The sequence below is a fragment of the Nicotiana tabacum genome, chromosome 8 (assembly GCF_000715075.1).
Source record: "Nicotiana tabacum cultivar K326 chromosome 8, ASM71507v2, whole genome shotgun sequence".
Classification (NCBI taxonomy): domain Eukaryota; kingdom Viridiplantae; phylum Streptophyta; class Magnoliopsida; order Solanales; family Solanaceae; genus Nicotiana; species Nicotiana tabacum.
In genome coordinates, this window is record NC_134087.1 from 156488250 (window position 1) to 156513178 (window position 24929).

Here is a 24929-nt window from a genome sequence, read left to right on the forward strand (position 1 = left end):
ATAGGCTCGAATGGAGGTTTCAAAAAAATTGGGGGGAGGGGGGCGATTTCGAGTGAACTGCCAGCAAAGAAGGGGGATGTTATTTTATATATGTACTAACTGACTTTTTAGGTTTTTCAGGTTCAGGTATAACGCATGTAATATATGCGCCATACTTAGTATTTCAAAATACTAAACATAGCGCATGTATTTCATGTGCTACGGTGTAACTGGTTGTTAAGGTATAGCGCATTACATAGAGATGTACTCAAAATATTTTTCCATCTATTTCTGTCTATTGAGTCCAAAAAAACGCAACTTTTTGGTTTCAGACTCGTGCTCACAGTATTTCCTAGTTCCTACTGTATAGATTACGTACTACGTAGTAGTCAACTTTTCTATCAGAGTGTGCAAATACTGACATTCAGAAAGAGCCTTTGTTTTTGCATTGGTTGTGGTGCAGCACATTCACGCTTAATTGGTGATCTAGGACTTAAGTTGGAATACTGGGTGGGTTAATTTTAATTTTTATGCGTTAGCAATGTAAAAGTTTCAATTTGCACCATCAAGTAAATTAATATACAACATTAACAAATAATTACATATATTTAGATATGACTTAAGTTTCAATGCTCGCAGCTTCTCGCTAATCCTAATTAATTTTCAAATGAAGAAATCCATTGTCAAGTGCAGGAACTGTCGTTAAAGGAGGAGGAAAGTCTCGATTCATTATATTAATCCGATTCAAGATCACGGGGAGACAATATTTATCTATTGAGTGTATGTAGTAATATGTGATATAATGTGTGGTTAAGAGCACAGAATGTCACATAGATAAAAGTCAAGTAGGCCGCTAGAGCCTTCTTAAATTCCAACCATGCATATGAAGGTGGGAAGCGGGGAGGGGGAGAGAGTATTCGGGTCCCACAGCTCACCTCAAAGGAGGGGGTGGGGGAGAGAAGGAAGAATATATTCATTATTGGGAATAAATTCCTTCAAGGAGTATAAAGATGCTTGAAATCTAAGCAAACATATTGCAGCCGGAAAGTTTTCCCAAAGAACCAAGCATACCCAAATCCAATCCAATCAGCCCCTTTATCCTCCAATTAATTTATTACGAGTAGTATTCTTTTTATTATTGTTCATACTTCTTTATTACTACTATAATATATGTATTCCATGCAGACTAGGTATTAATGAAATCACATACTAAGCAAGCACTAAAAGTTGAATTTCAACTTTTGGTATATATACATGTATTTTAACAAAAACATCATAAGAATTTTCATCCGCCTCTCTCCCCTTCTCGTCTTTATAAGAATAATACAGTTAAGTGAAAGTGTTTTAAAATTTAAATTAATGGAAGCATCTGAATATTTTTAAAATGAAAATAAAAATGAAAGTGAAAGCGATCCATCCCCCTTTTTCTTTTTAATTTTCTAATCTTTTCCTCATTTGTTTAGTGGTTGTGTATATGATTTGTACAAGTAGTAAAATGTGGAATTCGAATCAAAGTAAAGTAGTTTACAGGTTATCCCTTTCATGTGCCCAATTTCACTAGTTACAAAAGAATGTGGACCAGAACGAAATTATAGATTTACATTGTAAATAATGAATAGCATTCATTATTTTAGATATGTAATAACGTCCATGACTGATTTATTTGGAGAAAATTAGTTGAAGGAAGGAGATTACAGAATAGCATCTTTCAATTGATTGTGAAAGAAGAAAGCATATATTCCTTTTGGGAGGTGGGGTTGAATAGGATGAACCCTTCCCTCTTTAGATATTTTATAATCTTTCTAAATTTTACATCTTTGCATGGCCACGTGGGAGAGAAAGGGAAAGCGATAGAGATAAAAAGAGAGCAAGTTAAGTTTTCATTTGATTTTTCTTTCTCATTAATAAAAGGGAGCGACTTAATTCGATAAAAACTTACCGTAATCGATATTACACCAAATTAATTAATGTAAAATATATGTCTTTCATATATGTATTTATCACTTATTCATTTGATATATACTTTCACTTTTTTTAACAACTATGATTAAATTATTTAGTTTGGTATAAATATTGGATACAAATAAAAATTTACTAATTTAGGTCTTGTATATTTAGACCGCTCCAGAATTTGAGCATCATTTTTGTAATAAATATTACTCCTTGAAACAACATATCTATTATTAAGCTCTCATAGTGACTTGTTTCTGTGTTTTTACCAAACAAGTGAAAATACGTTTCGTTAATTAATAGTGACGGTGGGATTGAACGTACGGCTTCTTCTTCGCTATCATATAAAAGTATGTGACCAATAAGCTAATGTCATTCCAAATTATTTATAGCTATAATTATATCGTCATGCATGGGTTATTAATTTCCATTTTTAGTTGTAATGTTCTTTCATTTCTTACCCATACTATTAAAAGAATACTTATTTATAATCAAATCTTCTTATTAAACTCAACACATATAGAGAATAAAATTAAATATCTTAAACCTTGTCTGTGTAATCTAGAATTAGAGAATATACTTACTAGCCGATTGATTTTTTATTTGTTGAACATTATTTTGTGTAATATAAGATGATTTTTTAAGAAATGCAACACTATAAGTGAATATAAACAAGGACTTATTGAACAAGAATCTGCCGCAAAGTGAATATAAATAAGGACTTCTTGAACTAGAATCTAACATAAAATACAACCATAATTTTTTTTGGTAAATAATTTATTTTCATTGCCCGGAAAAAAAAGAATGTACAAGACAAATAAAAAACCCCGTAAAGCCGGACATCTCCAATTCTACAAACTGCTGACTTTACTTCTTCCTCACTATATACATTATTTGTACATTACAACCACAATTAAAGCTAAAAATAACACATTGGATTAGATCCTTTTGGCTAAAATGCTTAGAATTAACCGGTCATCCGAGAACAATACGCAATGAATAAACTACATCAAAAGATTAGAACAAATTATAAGTTAATATAGTTATGCAGCGCATCTCTAAAAATTCAACAGGGGAGAGTTTTAATATATAGAAAACCATAGTTCATGAGGGATTTGGGGAGAACAAATAGTTTAAGTAGGTAACTGACAAAAAAAATATTTTAAAGGGGATTTAGGCTGAGTTAAATAGCCATGTGTAACACCACATGACACGTTTTGTTTTATACATAGGAGCTTGTACCATACACATGGCCAAAAATGCAGCGAGGGGTTTTTTTATAGTTAGGGGAATATAGTTCTGCGGAATTTTGGGACACCGAATAGTCTAAGTAGGAAGCTATAAAAATCAAATAGTTTATGAAAATTTTAAGATATTAACTCTATTAAATAAGTTGTGGTAGAATTCTAAACTTGAACCAATGAAGTTCAAATCTTAAATTAGCCTCATATCAAAATGTATTATATAATAGATATGTAAAGCAGGAGGATAAAGAGCTTAAATACATGTTCAATGATTAAAAGTGCGTGGGAAGTTAGATTAATGGTTTGAATAAGCATTGCATGCAAAAGGTAATAAACAGACTTAAAGGGGAATGAGTCGACAATCTTCTATTCCACAAAAGTACATGAGAGAGTAGAGTTTGAAACTCCCAAGAAAAGCCTTACAAGTTAAAAGAGGGTCTGGTTTGATCATCAAAACATATAAAAGGTAAATAGGGGGATAAAACAAACGAAAAGAAGTCGAGCCAAGAAAGAAAAGCTGCACATTCTGTAAATGCTTTAGAATTCCTGTTTGTTACACCTTAATTACAAGTAATATAATTGGGATCCGAGTAGCAACCCCGGCCTGTCAAGAATTTATTATACTACTTAATATCTGTAATACCATATGCATATATACCTTAAGAATTAAGTTTTATGCACTGCAAGTGTTAAAGATAATACACAATCATATATAAGGCAATTACAGATAAATTTTTATGATACACATTTACTGATAATGTAAAAATATAATAACTAACGTAGTATAATATATTAAACTACACTGATAATGTAAACAATCTTTACTTTGTTAGTACGTATAACTTAAGTCGGATCCGTTCTTCAATATACTAGTAGTAGCAGTAGTGATGTATTGGCTTAGCTATTACACCATTGACCATTGTTATGAAAGTCGGAAGAGCGAGAGGGTACATTTTGCCTATTATGATGCTATTTTAATTAAAAACTAATTAAAAAAATAAAAGATTTCAAAAGATTAAAAACATTTGGTATGGCATAAAATTCAAAATAAGAGTTTCTAAAATGTAACTTAAAGAGTAGATACTATATCTACCAAATTTTGTATTTTAGAGCAAAATCTACTACTATAAAATAACAATCGAATACATAAATTCTCAAAAGGTAATATTTTAGCGCGTATAGGATGGCAGTCTAAAGTGCAAAACAGCGTACACGATCTCAATCTTTTGTGTTTAGTCCAATAATTGTTCCTATTCCTTTTTCTAATTCAATACTTCTTCCATTCTATTTTATGTGGTACTACTAAGTTATTAATCTTTTGAAAAGAATAATACATTTTTATATTTCAACAAAATTTAACTTTAAATTTCTTATTCGAAAGACATTTCTTATTCATATAGCCATATGAATTTCGATCACAAAAAGCTTTGTTTTTTTTTTAAACTGGTACTCAATCAAATCACGCCATATAAATTAAAAACAGAGGGTTTACAAAATCTGACTTATTCTTCTCTGTACAACATTCTCCTCTTTCTTTCTTTTTCTTTGGCACACACAGTCACATATTGAATACGTTCAATAGAGCTGAATTTTATCATCCAGACTTGATGAAATTCTGTCATATAAGATTTCTAGCACTAATCTATTGAATATACTTTTAAAATTACACACTTGCTCCTGAGCGCCGGTCATGATCCTAATTTGGGTCGTGATAGCTTTAGTGTCCTAAAATGAATGATTAACGACAGAAATATGTATACGGTCAAAATCATATGCCTCCGATTTATAGGCTCGAGGGTCCGTCCTAAGCCCGAGTTCAGACAAGGTCGAGATCGAGCCCAATGGATCAGATCCGAGCTCGAAGATAGGATGCAATGCCCGAGGATCAGAATACAATGGACATCGAAGCCGAGTATGCTCGACCCCGAAATAATGCCGTTATGGATTTCTAGCAGAATGAGCGAGATTCCTGCCACGTCCCAAAAATCATGGCACAAATCCCGAAATAGGATTGTACAATTCCGTACTAGGCGGGTAGACAGCTATACCAATAATATTCCTTACTGTAAATAAAAATGTACCTTATTTAGGGTTCCCCCAATATATAAAGGGGACCTCAATCATTTGTAAACATCATCTAATCATTGGCAAGAATATACTATCCTACTATTCTCTCTTATTGTTCATCAGAATTGTCCTTTATATTTATTGTTCTTACTTTATTGCTCTTAGTTCATCTCGAGGTCGTTAAGCTCGAGATCATCACTGCTGAGTAATATTGGTTTGATTCACTTATTTTCCTCATTTATACTTTATATTTCTTGATTATTAATTGATATTGAACTAAATCACATATATGTAAAACCACAAATCAAATTTAATTGTTACTCGTATTTTCGAGGTAAACGATTTGGTGCCTACCGTAGGGGCTAAAAATAATAGTGATTATTTCATTATTGATTCTCATTACACACGTTATTTTTTCGCTTTTTCTTATCAAGAATTTTTTGATTCTCAGGCGGAAACATGTCTAGCTCACAAAACGCATCTGTTTATGACAACGAAGGTCTTGGAGCAAACAACAACATAGGGGTCGGTGTACCACCAATAAACCCTGGGGAAGTGCCAAATATGGAACCAGTTGATGTTAGCTCACACATTGCTCTAAACGCGAATTTAGGCACAGACCCCGGAGGGAGTGTGCGTAAGGAAGCCTGATCTGGTGGCCAAGGAGCGCAAGGAATGAGAGATGGGGGAATCAACCACCAAGTGATATTCGAGATGCTTCAAGCTCAACAAATCGCCATCGCGCAACTTCAAAGTCAGAATAAAACTCCGAGTGCAGCTGAACTTTAAAATGCTCGACGTGTTGAACCAGTGCTAGAGAGTTCGAACGAAAATGACTCGGGGACTGAACCCACCATTATGAGCATGCTCGATGAGCTCACTGAGAGGATCGAGTCCTAGGAAAAGAGTATTGAGGACATTGATAAAAAGGTGGAGACTTATAACTCCCGTGTTGGCCAAATATCGGGGGCACCTCCAGTTTTGAAAGGTTTAGATGCCAAAAAGTTCATACAAAGACCATTCCCTCTGAGTGCGGCTCCGATGCCCATTCCCAAGAAGTTTCGCATGCCCGATATACCCAAATACAATGGGAAAACCGACCCTAACGAGCATATTACTTCATACACTTGCGGGATCAAAGGAAATGACTTGAATGATGATGAGATCGAATCAGTTTTGTTGAAAAAGTTTAGAGAAACACTATTGAAAGGAGCTATGATTTGGTACCACAACTTGCCTCCTAACTCTATTGATTTGTTTGCTGTGTTAGCAGACGCCTTCATGAAAGCACACGCTGGGGCCATAAAGGTGGCCACGAGAAAATCGGATGTCTTTAAGATAAAACAGAGGAACAACAAGATGTTGAGGGAGTTGGTGTCTAGGTTCCAGATGGAGCAAATGGAGTTACCACCGGTCTCGGATGACTGGGCAGTACAAGCTTTTATGCAGGGTTGAATGAAAGGAGATCGATTGCGTCTTGACAATTAAAGCAGAACTTGATCGAGTATCCTACTGTGACATGGTCAGATGTGCACAACCGTTAGCAATCAAAAATCAGGGTCGAGGACAACCAGTTGGGAGCCCCCTCGGGTTCAGTTCATCCTAGCAAATTCGCAGCCAAGCCTCTGAGGGATGTAAATAGGGAATCAAGATCGAACAAGGAACGGTATTAGCCATACGTCGATCGGAGAAACAACGGCTCGGGTCATAACGCCACTCAAAATGATCGGAGAAACGATCGAGGCCAAAGTTCTCGAAGACTCATGAGTAAGAGCGGGTTCGATAAGCATACCGACCCTGCAGAGACACCTCGATTGTTAGAGTATAATTTCAGCGTAGATGCATCAGGGATCATATCAACTATTTGAAGAATCAAAGACACCAGGTGGCCCAGACCCATACAAACCGATCCTTCTTAAAGGAACCTGAACTTGATGTGCAAGTATCATGGCACACATGGCCATAAAAACGAGATTTCATGCTGCTCAGGGAGGAGGTGGCTCGGTTGTTCAACCAAGGTCACCTTCGAGAATTCCGCAGTGATCGAGCCAAAAATCACTTCAGGGAGAGAGATGCAAAGGAAAATGAGCAAGAAGAACCACAACATGTAATCCACATGATCATTGGCGGAGTTGATGTCCCTCAACTAGGGGTGTTCAAGCCGAACCGGAAAACCGCACCAAACCGAAAAACAAAACCAAACCGATTAAAAAACCCGACTAGGTTTGGTTTGACTTGGTTTGGTATTGAGTAAAAAAATCTGAACTAAACCGACATATAAATATATAAATTTTATTTATATTTTAAGACCTTATAATGAATTATCTTTAGAAAATGTAGAAATATTTGGGATCCTCTCATGTATTAACCTTGAAAGCGTAAATTAACGAAAAATTATTGTTAGACGACTATGAAAATAACTATCATGTGTTACTAAAAAATTTCTCCTATTAGAATATTTTAATAGATCATATGTTTGTCAATTTTTTTAAATATTTACTAAACATATATTCACTTATAAAAGCTTTATCTATAATTTTAACAAAGTAAGATTGAAATAATATTCATGTAACAAAAAACCTGAAAACCCGAAAAACACGATAAAACCGAACCAATCCAAACTGATATAGTTGGTTTGGTTTGGTTTTGATAAAAATCGAACCAACCCGATCCATGTACACCCCTACCCTCAACGACCTATATTCAAGCGCACTAAGGTATCAATCACCAGAGAAAATTGGACTCGGAGCTATGTGCCCGAGGACGCCTTATTGTTCTATGATGAATAAGCAGACACAACGACGCCCTGGTAATTTCTATCCTTTTAAATAAAATTCAAGTTAAACGTTTTAGTGGATCCAAGTAGCTCAGAAAACATAATCAGATCGAGGGTCGTAGAACAACTCAGCCTACAAGATCAGATTGTACTTGCATCTCGGGTCCTAAATGGCTTCAACATGGCAAGCAAAACAACAAAAGGCGATATTATCCTGCCAGTAAACGTGGCCGGGACCATACAAGATACTAAATTTTATGTCATCGAAGGTGACATGAGGTATAACATACTCCTCGGGAGACCATGGATACACAACATGATGGCAGTGCCTTCAACTCTTCACCAGATGATGAAGTTCCCAACAGAGGAAGGAGTGAAAATAGTCTACGGAGAGCAACATGCTGCACAGGAGATGTTTGCAATCGAGGAAGTGGAACCAATACCAGATCCTTCGACCTCGGAGAAATCGAGCATCGAAGGTAAATAGGCGGCCAAATAGCAATCACCGTCTCCAGCCTCGACGGAATCGGAGCAACAGGTAATCCAAGACGAAGATGAGGATATCCTCACTCCTCGAACCTTTGCCGTTCTCGAAGAGTCCGATATAACTAAGTCAACGATCGAGGAACTGGAGCAGGTCATACTGATCAAATATATGCCCGAGAGAAAGGTATACCTAGGAACGAGATTAACTCCCGAACTTAGGAAAAACTCATTCAATTTCTTATTGATAATATGGGTTGCTTTGCTTGGTCCCATTTAGATGTGATAGGGATTCCACCGGAAATCACCACACATCATTTAAGCATCGGCCCTAGGTTCAAAACTGTGAAGCAAAAAAGAAAGCCCTAGTCCGAGGTGAAACATGCATTCATAAAGGACAAGGTAACCAAACTTCTTAAAATAGGGTCTATTCGGGAGGTGAAGTACCCTGAATAGTTAGCCAATGTAGCTGTGGTTCCTAAAAAAGGAAACAAACTTAGAATGTGTGTAAACTATAATGACTTGAACAAAGCATGTCCGAAAGATTCTTTCTCACTGCCCAACATCGATCGTATGATCGATGCTACGGCCGGCCACGAGGTCTTAACTTTTCTCGACGCCTACTCGGGGTACAATAAAATTCAGATGAACCCGGAGGACTAGGAAAAGACTTCATTTATTACTAAATTTGGAACTTATTGTTACAACGTAGTGCCCTTCAGGCTAAAAAATGCGGGAGCTACATATCAACGCCTAGTCAAAAAAGGTTCGAAGAACAAATAGGTAAAATAATAGAAGTTTAAATTGATGATATATTGTTTAAGTTCCTGCGTGTAGAGGACCATTTGACTCATTTGCAGGAAACATTCAAAATTTTGAGAAAATACAACACGAAGCTTAAATCGGAGAAATGTGCCTTCGGAGTCAGCTCGGGTAAGTTCCTCGGCTTCATGGTGTCGAATCGGGGCATCGAAATTAACCTCGATAAGATCAAGGCCATCAAGGAATATCATGATCGTTGATAGTGTGAAGGTCGTGCAAAGGTTAACAGGTCGAATAGCTGCTCTGGTCAATTCATTTCGAGGTCGTCAGATCGGAGTCACCGGTTCTTCTCCTTGCTCAAAAGAAAAAGGACTTCACATGGACTCCAGAATGTTAGCAAGCCTTAGAAGAATTAAAGCGATATCTATCGAGCCCGCCTTTGCTTCACACCCCGAAGGTAGATGGAAAATTTTACCTATATTTGTCATGACCCCAAACCGGACCCGGTCGTGATGGCGCCTCTTGTGAAATAAGGCCAGCCGACACAAACCCCCAAATCAATTAACAGTTATCAAAATTCATAATTAAGTCATTAAAAAGTGATAAATCCCAAAATAGAGCGATATAGAACAAATGCGAGAACAAACACAACCTGACAATGGGGTGTCACCAGTCATGAGCATCTAAACATCTAACTAAGAGTATGGAAAAGGACTACACAGTCTATTACAGAGCTAGTACAAAGGAAAGTAAAGATAGGAAGGAGAAGTACTAGGCTGCGAACGTCGAGTAGCTACCTAGTGAACTCTGAAACAACCTGCTGGAAGCAATCAGCCCTCGCTAGCGTGATCCGAGGCTCCTGAATCTGCACACAGGGTGCAGGGAGTAATGTAAGTACGCCAACTCAATGAGCAATAAAAGTAAAGGCAGCTGAGCAATAAGAAAACACGTAAAACATAGCAAAATGCTACAACGAGGCAATATAAAACCAATACAATGCAATAAAACAGTGAAAGCTCATAAAAACACATTAGTTCAGCGAAAACCTCTTTAAAACATCTTTTAGCAGTTTAAACGAGTGGATGAAAAGCAGTGAGAACATATAGAAACATAAATCGGCCCCTCGGGCAAAATACCAACAGAACTAGCCCATCGTGCTATCTCACAATCACTCGTATCAGCACATCGGGCAATAACGTGGAACAACATCAGCCTCTTGGGCTATATCACATATCACACTGGGTATCCGCACTTACTGGGGTGTACAGACTACGGAAGGGGCCCCTTATGGCCCAAGCGCAATAACAAGCCATCTCGTGGCATAATCAACAGGCTCTCGGCCTTATATCAAGCCACCTTGTGGCATAACAACTCAGGCTCTCGGCCTCATAATCATGAATCAGTTCAATACCAATGCGGCGCGCAGCTCGATCCCATAATAACCTCACAACATAGGCCATCGGTCTCACTCAGTCAGAAATCTCTCAAAGCCACTCGGGCACAGTAAAATATGATGTTCAGCCTAAAATATCATTTAAGATGTCAAAATAGAGTAAATATGACTGAGTTATAAAAATAGTAGAATATAGCACGACTGAGTACAAATATGAAGTTAAAGAGTGAGGAATAATAGTAAAAATCCCCTAGGGGTTCAAAACAGTTGGCACGAGGCCCAAATATGACATTCATCCCAAAACATGATGATAACAAATAGTTTTCAATCAAATACATGGTAAAACAGTCATACGGGACAGACTAAGTCATAATCCCCAATGGTGCATGACCCCACACTCATCATCTAGCATGCGCGTCACCTCAAAGTAGCACAACGATGTGAAATCTGGGGTTTCATACCCTCAGGACAATATTTACATTCATTTTTCACCTTTATCTTGTCCAAACTCTAGCCCGCGATGCCTTTGCCGCTTGAATCGACCTCCAGATGCTCCAAATCTAACCAAAATCAGTATATAACCATCAAAATATGCTAAGGGAACAAAGCCCACTCAAAAATAATCAAATTACATCAAAATCCTGAAATTGGTCAAAATCCGACCCCCAGGACCACATCTTAGATTCCGATAAAAATCACATAACTAGAATCCTTACACTCTCACGAGTTCATACATATCAAATACATCAAAATCCGACCACAAACGACCTCTCAAATCCCTAGATTTAGGTCTCCAATTTCCAAGCCCTAACTTCCAATTTTTAGGCTTAAATTCCACAAATTTCATGATTAATTAGGTAGAAATCACATTAGGATTGAGTATTAGGTCCATAAATCTTGCCTCCAAGTGTTTCCCCTTGATTCCCTATTCAATCCTCCTCAAAAAGCTCCAAAACCGAGTCAAAAATGGTGAACTTAGGCCAAAAATCGCGAACATGGCCTTTTAACCATTCTGCCTAGCGATTTGAAATCCTTCTTCGCGAACGCGGTCAAAGCCTCACGTTCACGAAGCACAAAATACCGCTGACCAAAATCCTCCTACACGAACGCGACGACCCCCTCGCGAACGCGATGCCTCAGCAACTCAAACCTTCGCGAATGCGACATCACCATCGCGAATACATTGAACATAGACCCAGCCCTTCGCGAATGCGGGACCTTCATCGCGAACACGAAGGAAAACACTCCTGCCTCACATCCTAACCCTTCACGAATACGAGGGTCCACTCGCGAACGCAAAGCACAACTGTCTGCAACACTAACAGCAGATTTTTCTACAATCGTTTCAACTTTAAATGATCTGTTTAACCCCCCGAAACTCACCCGAGGCCTACAGGACCTCAACCAAATATGCCAACATATCCCATAACATCATTCAAACTTGTTCTAACCTTCAGAACGCTCAAAACAATATCAAAACACCAAATTTCTATCGGATTCAAGCCTAAGAATTCCAAAAACTTCCAAATTCCGCTTTCGATAAAAAAGTCTATCAAACCACATCCGAATGACTTGAAATTTTGCACACACGACCCAAATGACACCACGGACCTACAGAAACTCTCGGAATTCCATTCCAACCCCTATATCAAAATCTCACCTACCAACCGGAAAACGCAAAAATTCCAATTTCGCCAATTCAAGCCTAAATCTACTCCGGACCTCCAAAACACATTCCGATCACGCTTCTAAGTCTAAAATCACCTCCCGAAGATATCTGAACCATTAGAATTCACATCCGAGCCGTTCTTCATATAAGTCAACATCCGGTTGACTTTTCCAACTTAAGCTCACTCAAAAAAGACTAAGTGTCTCAAATCTCATCAAAAACCTTTCCGAACCCGAGCCAACCAACCCGACAACACATAATACCGATAAACAAAGCAATAAGAAGTATAAATGGGGGGAAACGTAGTGGTAAATCATGAAATAATCGGCCGGGTCGTTATAATATTTGGCAGTATCCGAGATAGCGGTAAGTGGGGTACTAGTTCGAGAAGAGCAAGGTACGCAATTTTCTGTTTATTATGTAAGCCAAACTCTAGGAGATGGTGAAATCATATACCCTTACTTAGAAAAATTAGCACTTGCATTGATAAGAGCATCTAGAAAACTAAAGCCATATTTTCAATGTCATCCCATATGTGTGTTAACCACATACCCCCTTCAAAATATTCTGCATAAGCCTGAGCTATCGGGCTAGTTGGCCAATTGGGCTGTTGAACTTAGTGGGTACGATATCAAATATCAAGCCCGAATGGCCATCAAGTCTCAAATTCTAGCTGACTTAGTGGCCGATTTTACGCCGACCCTCGTATCCGAAGTGGAAAAAGAACTCCTGCTGAGTTCGGGTACATCATCGGGAGTATGGACCCTTTTCACGGGTGGTGCTTTGAATGTGAAGGGGTCTGGGCTTGGCATTGTCTTAAAACCACCTATGGGCAGTACCAATAGACAATCTATCAAAACTTCTAGGTTGACTAATAATGAGGCCGAGTATGAGGCCATGATTGCAGGTCTCGAGCTAGACAAGAGCTTGGGAGCAGAAGTCATCAAAGCCAAGTGCGATTCACTGTTGGTGGTAAACCAAGTAAACAAAAGTTTTGAAGTTTGAGAGGATAGGATGCAACGATACTTAGATAAACTACAGGTAACATTGCATTGCTTCAAGGAATGGACCTTGGATCATGTGGCTCGAGAGCAAAATAGTGAGGCCGATGCACTTGCTAATTTGGGATTTTCGGTTGAAGAAGATGATATCGTCTCGGGGACTGTCGTCCAATTATCGAGGTATGTGGTTGAAGAGGGACATGCTAAGAAAAATTCAACAAGTTTGACTTGGGACTGGAGGAATAAGTACATCGATTATTTGAAAGATGGTAAACTCCCATCGGACCATAAAGAATCGAGGGCCTTACGAACCAAGGCTGCTAGGTTTGCATTAGACAAAGGCGGAACATTGTACAAGAGAACATTCGATAGGCCATTAGCGGTATATTTTGGTCCGGGGACACCGATTATGTTCTACAAGAGGTCCATGAAGGTACTTGTGGAAATCACTCCGGTGCCGAGTCTTTGGTTCGCAAAATTATCAGAGCAGGATATTATTGGGATAACATGGAAAAAGATACTAAGGAATTCATTCAAAAATGTGATAAATGTCAACGATTTGCACCAATGATCCATCAGCCCGGTGAACAACTCCATTCGGTCCTATCCCTGTGGCCTTTCATGAAATGGGGGGTGGACATAGTTGGCCCCCTACCAACGGCCCCAGGTAAAGCTAAATTTATTTTATTTATGATTGATTACTTTTCTTAGTGGGTGGAAGCACAGGCCTTCGAGAAGATCAGAAAAATTGAAGTTATTAACTTTATCTGGGACCACATCATATGTCGGTTCGGTATTCCTGCCGAGATTGTAGGTAACAATGGAAAACAATTCATCGGCAGCAAGGTGACGGAGTTCCTCGAAGCACTCAAGATAAAAAGGATCTTATCTAAACCATACCACCCAACCAGAAATGGACAGGCCAAATCAACAAACAAAACTATCATTCAAAACCTGAAGAAAAGGTTGGACGATGCAAAGGGAAAATGGAGAGAAGTTCTACCCGAGGTCCTTTGGGCATATCGAACAACATCAAAGTCTAGCACGGGGGCTACTCCGTTCTCTTTAGTATATGGATCCTAGACCCTTATTCCTGTCGAGGTCAGAGAACCCAGCGTCAGGTTTCAGCATGCATCGGAGGAATCAAATCACAAGCCTATGAACGCTAGCCTTGAGCTATTAGATGAAAAAAGAGAGGCAACACTTGTTCGGATGGTCGCGCAAAAATAAAGAATCGAGAGATACTACAATAGAAGGACCAACCTTCGACACTTTGAAGTCAGGGACTTAGTTCTACGAAAAGTCACCCTCAATACTCGAGACCCGAATGGAGGGAAACTAGGCACGAATTGGGAAGGACCGTACTGAGTCCTCGGAGTTGTCGGTAAATGATCTTACAAACTTAGCACAATGGAAGGTGAACAACTACCAAACAATTGGAACGTATCATTGCTCAAATGATACTATTATTAAGGTATGACTTTCTCTTTTGTCCATTTGAAACGAACCCACTACAAGTGTTCGATCGAAGCTATCGAAGGCACCTTTTTACATGAAGGCATTAGGTTTTAAAGCATGCATTGCACTCTTTTTTCCTTAGATCGAATTTTGTCCCAAATGGGTTTTACCGGCAAGGTTTTTAACGAGGCAACAATTATGTGCTACCTAAAAAGAACTGAACAGTATACAAGACTTCTTTTCAATCAACCTCGAATACTGGGGGCATCACCCTTGGAGGTTATGTTTTCGAGGAAAATACTTCATGCCAAAGAGGACCTCAGTAGGAGAACTTTGTAATAGGCCAAATGGTAAGATGAACCGTGTCCATATAGAATAGTCGAGCCCCAACGGCAAAACATGTATGCATGTATCAATTATTCAAAGAAGAATTCTTTCTATATCAAAACACTTTTTCTCAAATAAGTCTATTATTATATGAGCTCTACACTGATAATCCTACGGGAAACGGCTCAAGAGCCAGAACGCAAATGCACCCCCGAATACTCGGGGACTGTCATCGACAGTCAACACATCTGAGTCATCAAAAACTCAAACTCGTAAGACCTCAAAGAGGCATCCCCTCGATATAAAGGCCAAGGCCAACATACTCGGGGACTAGCCCTCTGAACAAGTTCGAAAGGTTATCGGGAAATAAGTCCAAGAGACATACCTGAAGGCTACGACATATTAAAGGCTACGACATATTAAAGGCTACGACATATTAAAGACTACGGTCATATAAAAAAGTCTATGGCCAAAATAATGCGGGTCGGAGACGTCCGACTTTCGCCATAAATTTAAAGTCCTTCAAACGCTTTGAAAAAATGGTTGAATTAGGGTACCCTCGGCAAAAGCAAAGACAAAGGGCTTCGATAAAATCAGCCCTCGAATAATTTAGAGGCTTCGATAACATCAACCTTTGGAAAACCCTCAAGAGGTATTCGATTACGTTTACACAAACAAATTACTAATAAAGTTCTGGTCTGTCGGACCTTCTAAAAACCCAATGGGTACAAAAAACACAAGCTAAGGCATATATAAATTTTCACTAAGTCTTTTAGATGAAAAGAGAGAAAGAATTACAGCCGCTTTAGAGGCCAAATTGGCCTAACTCAATGAGCCTAAGTGCCGATATATAAGAGCCTAAGGGCCAACCTAAAGAGCCTAAGGGACGATATATAAGAGCCTAAGGGCCGATATAAAAAATCCCAAGGGAAAAAACATATAGGGTTCGAGACCTTGCTCTCATCCAACTCGTACTCAAGAGTCCCATCATCCTAAGCTCGCATCAAATCAGCCTAAGCACCGCTCGAAGACTAACAAAAACCTTAAGAGGTATTCCATTCTAAGTTCGAAGATAACACGCTGATCACTAAAAAACCTAAGGGTTGTTATATTTAGAGTTCGAGCCAATGTTCACTTAGTCATTTGAAGACATCAAATTTTTCACAAAATAAAGACAAAAAGGAATTCAACACAAATCAAAGATGAAGCAAAAAGGTTATTTATATTTACAAGGGAGGCTTACAAAAGATATTCTACAATACCCACGAGGGGTCCTTGCATAAAAACACTGAAACAAAATAAAGGAAACCTAAATATACTCCGGGGCAATATCTTTGGCAGCTGCATCTCCGGGAGCCTCATACTCGGGGACTTCATCTCTGTCTCCTCCACTCTCGGTGCCACTGGCTGAATCGTCGTCCTCGGAAAGCAAAACGACAACCTCTTCTTCCAAAGTCTTTGCCTTTTCAATATCGGCTGAGAGATCAAAGTCGCGAGCATGCACCTCCTCGAGGGTTTCTCTCCAGGACTGTCGCCTGGCATGGTCAAGTGCACATGAGAGCTTAACTTTGGCCGCAACAGAGATCTCCTTTGCCTGGGTGTTAGCTGCTTCATCGTCAGCTTGGTACGAAGATATAAACGCCTCTACTTCAGATTGGCCCTTGGCAAGCTCAGTAGTAGATTTAGCTTCAAGCTTCTTGATTTTGCGGCTCAGAACCAAGCTCTCCTCCTTCACATTTTGAAACTGGCGTTTGATTGAAGCCAGCTGCTCCCGAAGAGTATCTTTCTTCGAGGCGAGACGGTCTATTGCTTGCCTCCACCTTAGGGTCTCGGCCTCATTCATCCTAAGCTCCTCTCGGAGCTGCTCCACCAGCTCGCCCTTTTGTTGAGCCTGCAAAGTTGAAATGTTAGCCGATCAATCAGGCAAATGCATAACAAAACCTCAAAGAGTATACTACCTTTTCCATAAGCTCGGTGTGTTCTTGACGAGCCTTTGCCAGTTCAGCCCGAAGATCGCCGATCTCCTCCTCTTGCTTGACATAGAGGGTGTTAAGACCATCCCTCTCTTCCGAGATTTTCTTAAGCTCGGCCTCATATCGAGCAAGCGCAGCTTCATATCGAGCAAGCTCAGCTCGAGACTTGGAGAATGCTTCTTTATGGAGCGTCACAACCTTCACAAAAAGGGAAAAAGTTTGACTCAGAACAACAAGGATAAAGCTCAGGCATAATTTTAGGGACAGAAACTTACCTGTTTGAAGAGCCGATGGGCCTCGTCAAAAATAAAAGAAGCATATGGGTCGGGGAACCATCTTCGATCCCTGCAAGGCATTCTCGAAAGATATCATGCCCTCCATGGCTCGTCCCCACATCAGGAGTTTTCATGTTTCGAGCATCTCAGAATTGCCCCTCAGAGAACTCAGGACCAGGTGGCTAATCATCCACGTTAATTACCCAAGTGATCCACTCGGGGACATTCTCTTCTCTTTGAAGGGCCTCGGGACCGGGCCCCTCGGTATCACCCTCCAAATGACCTCCAAGACAAGGTGCTCTTTTATTGCCCGGTAGCTCGGGGACTTTGCTCGAACTCCCCTTGAAGATTTCTTTGGTCGTAGAATGAACCGCATCAGCCACCATTGGTTTGGAAGACTTCGAAGCGTCAGTGCTTCCTCTTTTTCAAACTACCAATAGGCAGTCGTCATCTTCTTCTTCATCCTCATCCCGAAGGCTTTGGACCGTTTCCAAAGATAGGGCCATAGTACCAGATTTGGGCTTTCAAACCGTGCTCTTCTTCAGCTTCGGGGTATTTGTAGGTGACACCCTCTTTCTCTTCTTTTCTTTAGAAGTCTTTGGGATCTCTTCCTCACTGGCCGGGGGCATCCGCATGGCAACGGTATCTCCGAGGCCTGCATAAAACACAAAGTAAGTATTTCACTGAGAAACACGAGTGAACAAACAAGAGAACTCACCATGGGTTTTAGCCTCCCATCGACCCTTGGCCAGGTCACGCCAGTTGCGCTCCGCGTATGAAGAAGTAGAGGCCAGTTGCCGAACCCAACCTTCGAGATATGGGACCGTACCAGGAAACCAAGCAATAACTGCACCATCGAAAAGAGATTAAATCAAGAAAAAGATGAAGAAAAAGGGAAGCAGGGTATAAAGTTACCATCGATATGCATGTACTTACGTTCCATTTTCCATTCCTCCGGGAATGGCATCCTCTCAGCAAGAATCAGGTTAGAGGTCCTGACTCAGACAAATCGGCTCATCCATCCTCGGTCTTTGTCCTCATCGATGTTGGAGAAAAGAGATTTTGAGTATCGGCATTGCAGCTTTATCAAGCCACCTTGATAAAGGCGAGGGCTATACAGCCTGATCAGATGGTCGAGGGTAAAATGCATCCCCTCGACCTGGCTCGAGAAGTATCTGATCAAATTGACGATTCGTATAAAGGATAGATCTGGCCTAGTGCCACTTAGTATTATTGGCAGAAGTCAAGAATAACTAGGTCTATGGGGCCTAGATCTGGATCTGTGGAACCCAACATACATGGGAAGGTATACACGCTTAAGTACCCCACTTTATTAGTAGTGATGTCCTCCTCGGGGGAAGGGATCACCACATCTTTGTTCTCCCAGTTGCAGTCCTTTTTTACCTGCTCGAGCTCGTCTTTGATTATTAGGCAGATGTATCGGGACATGGGCTCGCATCGGCCTGGTGTCAATACAGGTTTTTCAATTTTGAAATCGGATGTTGTTTCATACGGTGGGGGAATACACTCCTCGATAAAAGGTGGCACCATTGTTTTATTTCTAGCCGGCCACGATGATGAAGAGGCTTTTTCTTTTGGGGGAGCAGTTTTAGATGTTTTAGCCATTATGGTGTAGAAATTCAAAGAGAAAGGGTTGATGGTGAAGCAAAAGGTGAATTAAAGAGGAGGATGAACTCAGAGGAGTTGAAGGTTGCTAATGAAATTTAGAAAATGATTAGAGAAGTAAAGTTTGTAAAATGGTGAAGTTGGCCTATTTATAGAGGTCGCTCAAGCGTATTGGGGAAGCCAAATAGCTGATCATCAGCAGCCTCTAATTAATGACTTTGTGAACTGCGTGAAAGCGACCTTTCAGTCACTTCAATCGCTGGCATCACTAGATTGATATCAGGATCGAGGCGTCAGAGCATCGGAGATCAAGTCGTTTCTTATCTACCTTCTCTAAGAAACGTGGGGACTATCTGTATATTTCAAAATCATATGCCTTCGATTCATAGGCTCGATGACCCGTCTTAACCTCGAGTTCAGACAAGGTTGAGATCGAGCCCAATGGATCAAATCCGAGCTCGAAGATAGGATGCAATGCCCGAGGAGCAGAATACAATGGACATCGAAGCCGAGTATGCTCGACCCCGAAATAATGTCACTATGGATTTCTAGCAGAATGAGCGAGATTCCTGCCATGTCCCTAAAATCATGGCGCAAATCCCAAAATAGGATTGTACGATTCCGTACTAGGCGGTTAGACAGCTGTACCAATAATATTCCTTACTGTAAATAGAAATGTACCTTATTTAGGGTTCCCCAATTATATAAAGGGGAACTCATATCATTTGTAAACATCATCTAATCATTGGCAAGAATACACTATCCTACTTTTCTCTCTTACTGTTCATCAGAATTGTCCTTTACATTTATTGTTCTTACTTTATTGCTCTTTGTTCATCTGGAGGTCACTAAGCTCGAGGTCATTACTGCTGAGTAACATTCGTTTGATTCACTTATTTTCTTCATCTATACTTCATATTTCTTGATTATTAATTGGTATTAAACTAAATCACATATCTTTAAAATCACAAATCAAATTTAATTGTTACTCGTATTTTCGAGGTAAACAATATATATATAGTTCGGATGAACCCGCGCTTTAAGAGTCACATTCGTTCTCGCCTCTTGTCATTTAGAGGTTGTTGTGGGAAGGGCAAGTTGTTGCAATCTGTTGCTAATAATCAGTTGGAACACGCATTTTAGTCAAACAAGAGTTCAAGGTTTCAATTGAATTGACCGTCGAAAATATATCCAATAAATTTTCAAGATAATTTTGTTGATAGTACCTTTGAGAATAAAAATCTTTTTAATTATAAAAAAAAATATTTTCGAAAGATCATGCTATCAGAAAATTTTAATTAATTTATAAAATGACAGCCATTATATCGCACTTTAATTTAAAAAGTTTGTCTTCATATTTCGACGGTCTAAACATCAAAAACCTCTTCTTTTTCTTTCATGTCAAAATCTCTTCAAACTAGGTTTAGAAAATGGATATTCTGATAGTAAACCGTCAAAACAAAATTCAATTAATTTAAAAATTAGTCTTCAATAGTAATGGCTGTAAAAATATCTTATTTTTACTGCACAAAAATCTCTACAATTTTTGATATCTTAAGTGAAGTCGTGGAATTGTACTTCCCGTCAAGTGTCAATGAGTGATATACTAAAAATTTCATATTTTCAACGATTTGGACGATAAAACTTTGACTTTTGAAAAGGCATGCATCTTTTTTATTTAGTGTGCTTGATTTATAATCTAAACTGACTCTAACTAAGTGGAGGATCGAGACTTAAATTCCGTTTATATACCAAAATAAACAACGTGGTAGCATTCGGTTTTATTTCACTGATTGGCATGTTTAATCATAGGGATACAATTCCCAAGAAATGCAAAGTTAGTTATCATTATTGTATGAGTAATTGATATTAGGTCACGTTATTAGAATCCCTTTTTTCTTCAATAATAAATAAAGAACTAAAGAGTATAAATTCAACCCCATATGGTAATTAACTACTATACTATCGTATTAATAAATTATACCGCCTCACGTTATACGATCGCGTCCCTCTTTGCTTTAATAAAGAATAGAAAAGCAAAAAATACAGCCTCACACAGTAATTAATTAATTTTGTTCTGATATACATACACAGGGGAACTTTCTTTTGGCAAAGGAGGGCAGCATGTTAGTGTTGGGGAACTTTTTTGCTGAGATAGAAATCTACTGAGTATAGTATAATACAAAAATTTACTCAACAGTCTTTTTCTTTATTTAATTGTAGGGTTTTGCTTAGCTTGTCCCAGGCACTACTTTTTTTTTTCTACTACTTGAAAGCGAAAAGGTGCATGTTCTCTTCTTCAAAACCGCCCTATTCTTCTTCCTATTCTATTTGCATATAGCATTTGTTCTTGAATCTCTCTTTAGCATAGTATTCGATTGAGGAAAAAACAAACAGGCTAGAGAGAAAATTAAAAAAAGTAGAGAATGTTCCATGCCAAGAAACCTTCAACTATGAATTCCCATGACAGACCCATGTGTGTTCAAGGAGACTCAGGCCTCGTTCTCACAACTGATCCTAAACCTCGTCTTCGTTGGACTGTTGAACTTCACGAGCGTTTTGTTGATGCTGTTACTCAGTTAGGTGGACCTGATAGTACGTTCGTTCTCTATACTCCCTTTACCTAGTTGCATATGATCACCGCCCTCCCCGAGGAAGCAGATTCAAGATTTAAACTTGATATATCTGTTTGAACTTTATTTATTTATTTTATTTCAGCTTATGTTGTTTCTTAATCAAAACATATTGTATTATCACTTGTACAGAAGCAACACCTAAGACAATTATGAGGGTTATGGGAGTTAAGGGTTTAACCCTTTACCATCTCAAGAGCCATCTCCAGGTATTAATGTTAGATTGTTGTTGCTATTTCTTGTTTTTTTGCAGTTCAAGAATTAGTTTTCTACATGTTTGTTTAAATTTTTTCATGAAGTTTATTGACCTAAGCTCTTAGTTTATGCAACTTTTGATTTTACTAGAAATTTAGACTGGGAAAGCAACCTCACAAGGAATTCAATGATCACTCGGTGAAGGATGGTGATAGAGGTACTGATTAATTCTTCAAGTTTATCAAGTAACTCACAATTGTGGTATTAGATATAAAAAACTTCAAGTGTCTCTCATTGTATTGCAGCAACCAGTTTAGAACTGCAAAGAAATTCGGCATCCTCATCTGGAATGATCGGCCGCAATATGAATGAGTATGTGTTTAATTTTCCTTTCAACTTTAATTTAAATAATCCCTAGCTCCTTTAGTTTTGCTTTCACTTTAATTATTAGCAATTGTTTCTTGGAACATTTTGATCTTTTCATTTCTTATTTAAACTTCTTTCGGAGGGGTATGAGATACCAAAGTTAAGGAAAGTTAGAAGCAAAGGATATGATGAGAATCAAACTTTAACCCTCTTTAATCCTCTAGTATGAAAGGTAGCAATTTTACCAATAGCTAGTATTCAATTCTCTCCCTCCAGCTGAGATATATTTTTTCTAGTTGAATTGCTTCTGTTAGGGTGGGCGTCGGTTAATTAGGAGAGTTGAATTTGTGACAAAACTCCGGGCTTTGCATGGCTGCTCTTTCAGTTTATTTTTAGTTACCACACTCTAGTACAAGTTATTTTCATCATATGAGTGTTGATTTAATTTTGTCATTGAGGAATATATTGTATTGAATACATGAAATGATGGTAGTATTAACGTTCTCATCACTGATGGAATTAGGATGCAAATGGAGGTGCAGAGAAGGCTGCATGAACAACTAGAGGTAAATTATTTCAACCTTTCTCCCAAGCGAGATGACCTTCTAGTATTGCGAGACAATATGAATTTAAATGTGATGGGTTCAATTTTTGAGTTTTACCATTATATATGTGCACTTTTTAGAAATTATAGGTTAATTTTTTTTTTTAAATTTTTATCTATCATCTACATATATTTATCTGCCGTGTCAAATTAAAATCATGGATTTAGTTGAACCCAATAAATAAAGCAATATCTGCCTTTGCTTGTCGGAGGCGGATGCAGCGTCGTGGAAACAATTTTATCTGAAACCAATACTTTGCTGCGGAGCATAAATTTCTGTTAAAGTTTCACTAAAATTGCAGTATATAGGTCTGGTCCCGAAACATACAATGGGTTCAATATATAGAACTTTAAAGATTGAACCCATAAGTTTAAATTCTGGATCCACCTCTACTCGAACATTAATTAACATGATAAATTATTACGGGTACATGACGTAGGTACAAAGACACCTTCAGTTAAGGATTGAGGCTCAGGGAAAGTACATGCAGACTATACTGGAGAAAGCTTGTCAAACATTGGGCGGAGAGGAAAATATGGCGTTACCAGCAAGAACCTTTAAAGGCATGGGAAATCAGGGAGGAGGAATAATACCGGACATTTCAGCTGCCTTTAAAGAATTCGGGGCTCCTCCTCTCAGTTTCTCGTCATTTCAAGACCTTAATATTTGTGGAGGACATGAGCAACAGCTCGAGCTTCATCCACAAAGTAGCATGGGGGAAAGGTCCTCATCCTTTGAAAGTTTCCTTGTTGGTAATAATAATACTGATCATAACTTGTCTCTTGGAAAGAAGAGGTCTAGTCCTTATAGCAATGGGGTTAATGCCAATGGAAAGAGCCCCTTGATGTGGTCCGACGATTTCCGTCTCCAAGAATTGGGTGGACCAACAACAGACTTAATTTCACGTATGAACTTTATCTATTACTTCTCTTCTGCCTTAATTTATGTGGTACTTTTTGCTTTTTGAGAGTTAATTTGACTAATTTTTGAAGTTAGATTAACTCATTATTTTAAAATTAAAATTTGGATATTTCAAACTTACATAAAAGTACAATAAGTTGTAATTCTTCTCATGTCAACATAATTAAAAAGATACAATTTAAAATGTTGGTTAATTAAAAGATCACTAATTTGAATCTCGAAAAATAAAATATGCCACATATATTGGGATAGACAAAGTATAACAATAAAATCTTGTCATATTAAAGTAATTGAATTTTATCTAGTATAACAACTGTTTTGTGTTTTAGGGCCTAATCAAGATGACATTATTCAGATGGCACCGCTTTCAATGGAGAGGAGTTGCAATCCCGAGCTTGATTCTGTATCTGACATTTACGAGTCAAAGCCAATGCTGGACGAAAAGAAATTCGATGCAAAGTTGGAGAGGCCCTCCCCAAGAAGAGCGCCCCAGCTTTCAAGTTTGAGTGCTCAAGGTGGACGAAACTCTGTTTTCGGGTAAAACTTGACAATTTTTTACACAGCAACTTTTTATATTTCTCAAGTAATTATTGTAGTATTATTATGGATTTAAGTTATATGTATCAATAGAGTTAAAAGAATTTTTGCACAATCGATGTAATTTAATCCATTATAGCAAGTTACTCAACATTTATTACTTCAAGTTAATTACCTATGAATGTTTAGCGGCTCCATCATTTTCGCTATTGTATATGCATATATTTAATTTTATTAATTGTATCAACTGCACTAGACTACACTTAAAAGAGTTAGTGTTTCTGTTGTCCTATGTTTTCACTGTATACCGGTGAAAACCCTGAAGAAATAATAGTTGTAATAGTCGACGATTTATGTCCCATATGTTTTTAAGGAGGTGCTTAGTTTTTTCATAAATGTATATGTCAATAAAAAATATAAAGAGCGTGTAATACTTCTTATTTAATTTTTTTTCTTATTCTGTATATATTTGCCTAAGATGAGTTTATATGAAAGACATAGTAATGAGGACTTATATTGTCGTTCTCAACTATTTGATACTAAGACATACTAGTAATTATTGTTGCAGTCTGATGATTTTTACATGTATATGTGCACGCGCGTATCGATCATTTCTCCCAATGTATCTTTGGATAAATTTTCACATTCTAGATATATTCATGTGTGTGCGTCATTCCACCCCATGCATT

The 24929-nt window shown here is 38.4% G+C and overlaps 1 protein-coding gene across 2 annotated transcripts; it reads left to right on the plus strand.

Moving 5' to 3' along the window:
- Nucleotides 1-21226: 21226 nt before the first annotated feature.
- Nucleotides 21227-24437, plus strand: LOC107818205 (myb family transcription factor APL-like). 2 transcript variants are annotated; one of them, XM_016644154.2, is made up of 7 exons: nt 21227-21578; nt 21749-21825; nt 21962-22028; nt 22117-22183; nt 22701-22743; nt 23222-23687; nt 24059-24437. In XM_016644154.2, exons 1-7 carry the CDS (start codon nt 21410-21412, stop codon nt 24100-24102), a joined length of 933 nt encoding a protein of 310 aa, XP_016499640.1. In that variant the 5' UTR covers nt 21227-21409; the 3' UTR covers nt 24103-24437.
- The last annotated feature ends 492 nt before the right edge of the window (nt 24438-24929 follow it).

Bases quoted from the DNA above. Each gene is read 5' to 3' on its own strand.
- LOC107818205 (XM_016644154.2), top strand. From the start codon at position 21,410: ATGTTCCATGCCAAGAAACCTTCAACTATGAATTCCCATGACAGACCC. The intron at 21,826-21,961 runs GTATTAATGTTA...TGATTTTACTAG, and splicing joins ATCTCAAGAGCCATCTCCAG to AAATTTAGACTGGGAAAGCA. The intron at 22,184-22,700 runs GTATGTGTTTAA...TGATGGAATTAG, and splicing joins ATCGGCCGCAATATGAATGA to GATGCAAATGGAGGTGCAGA.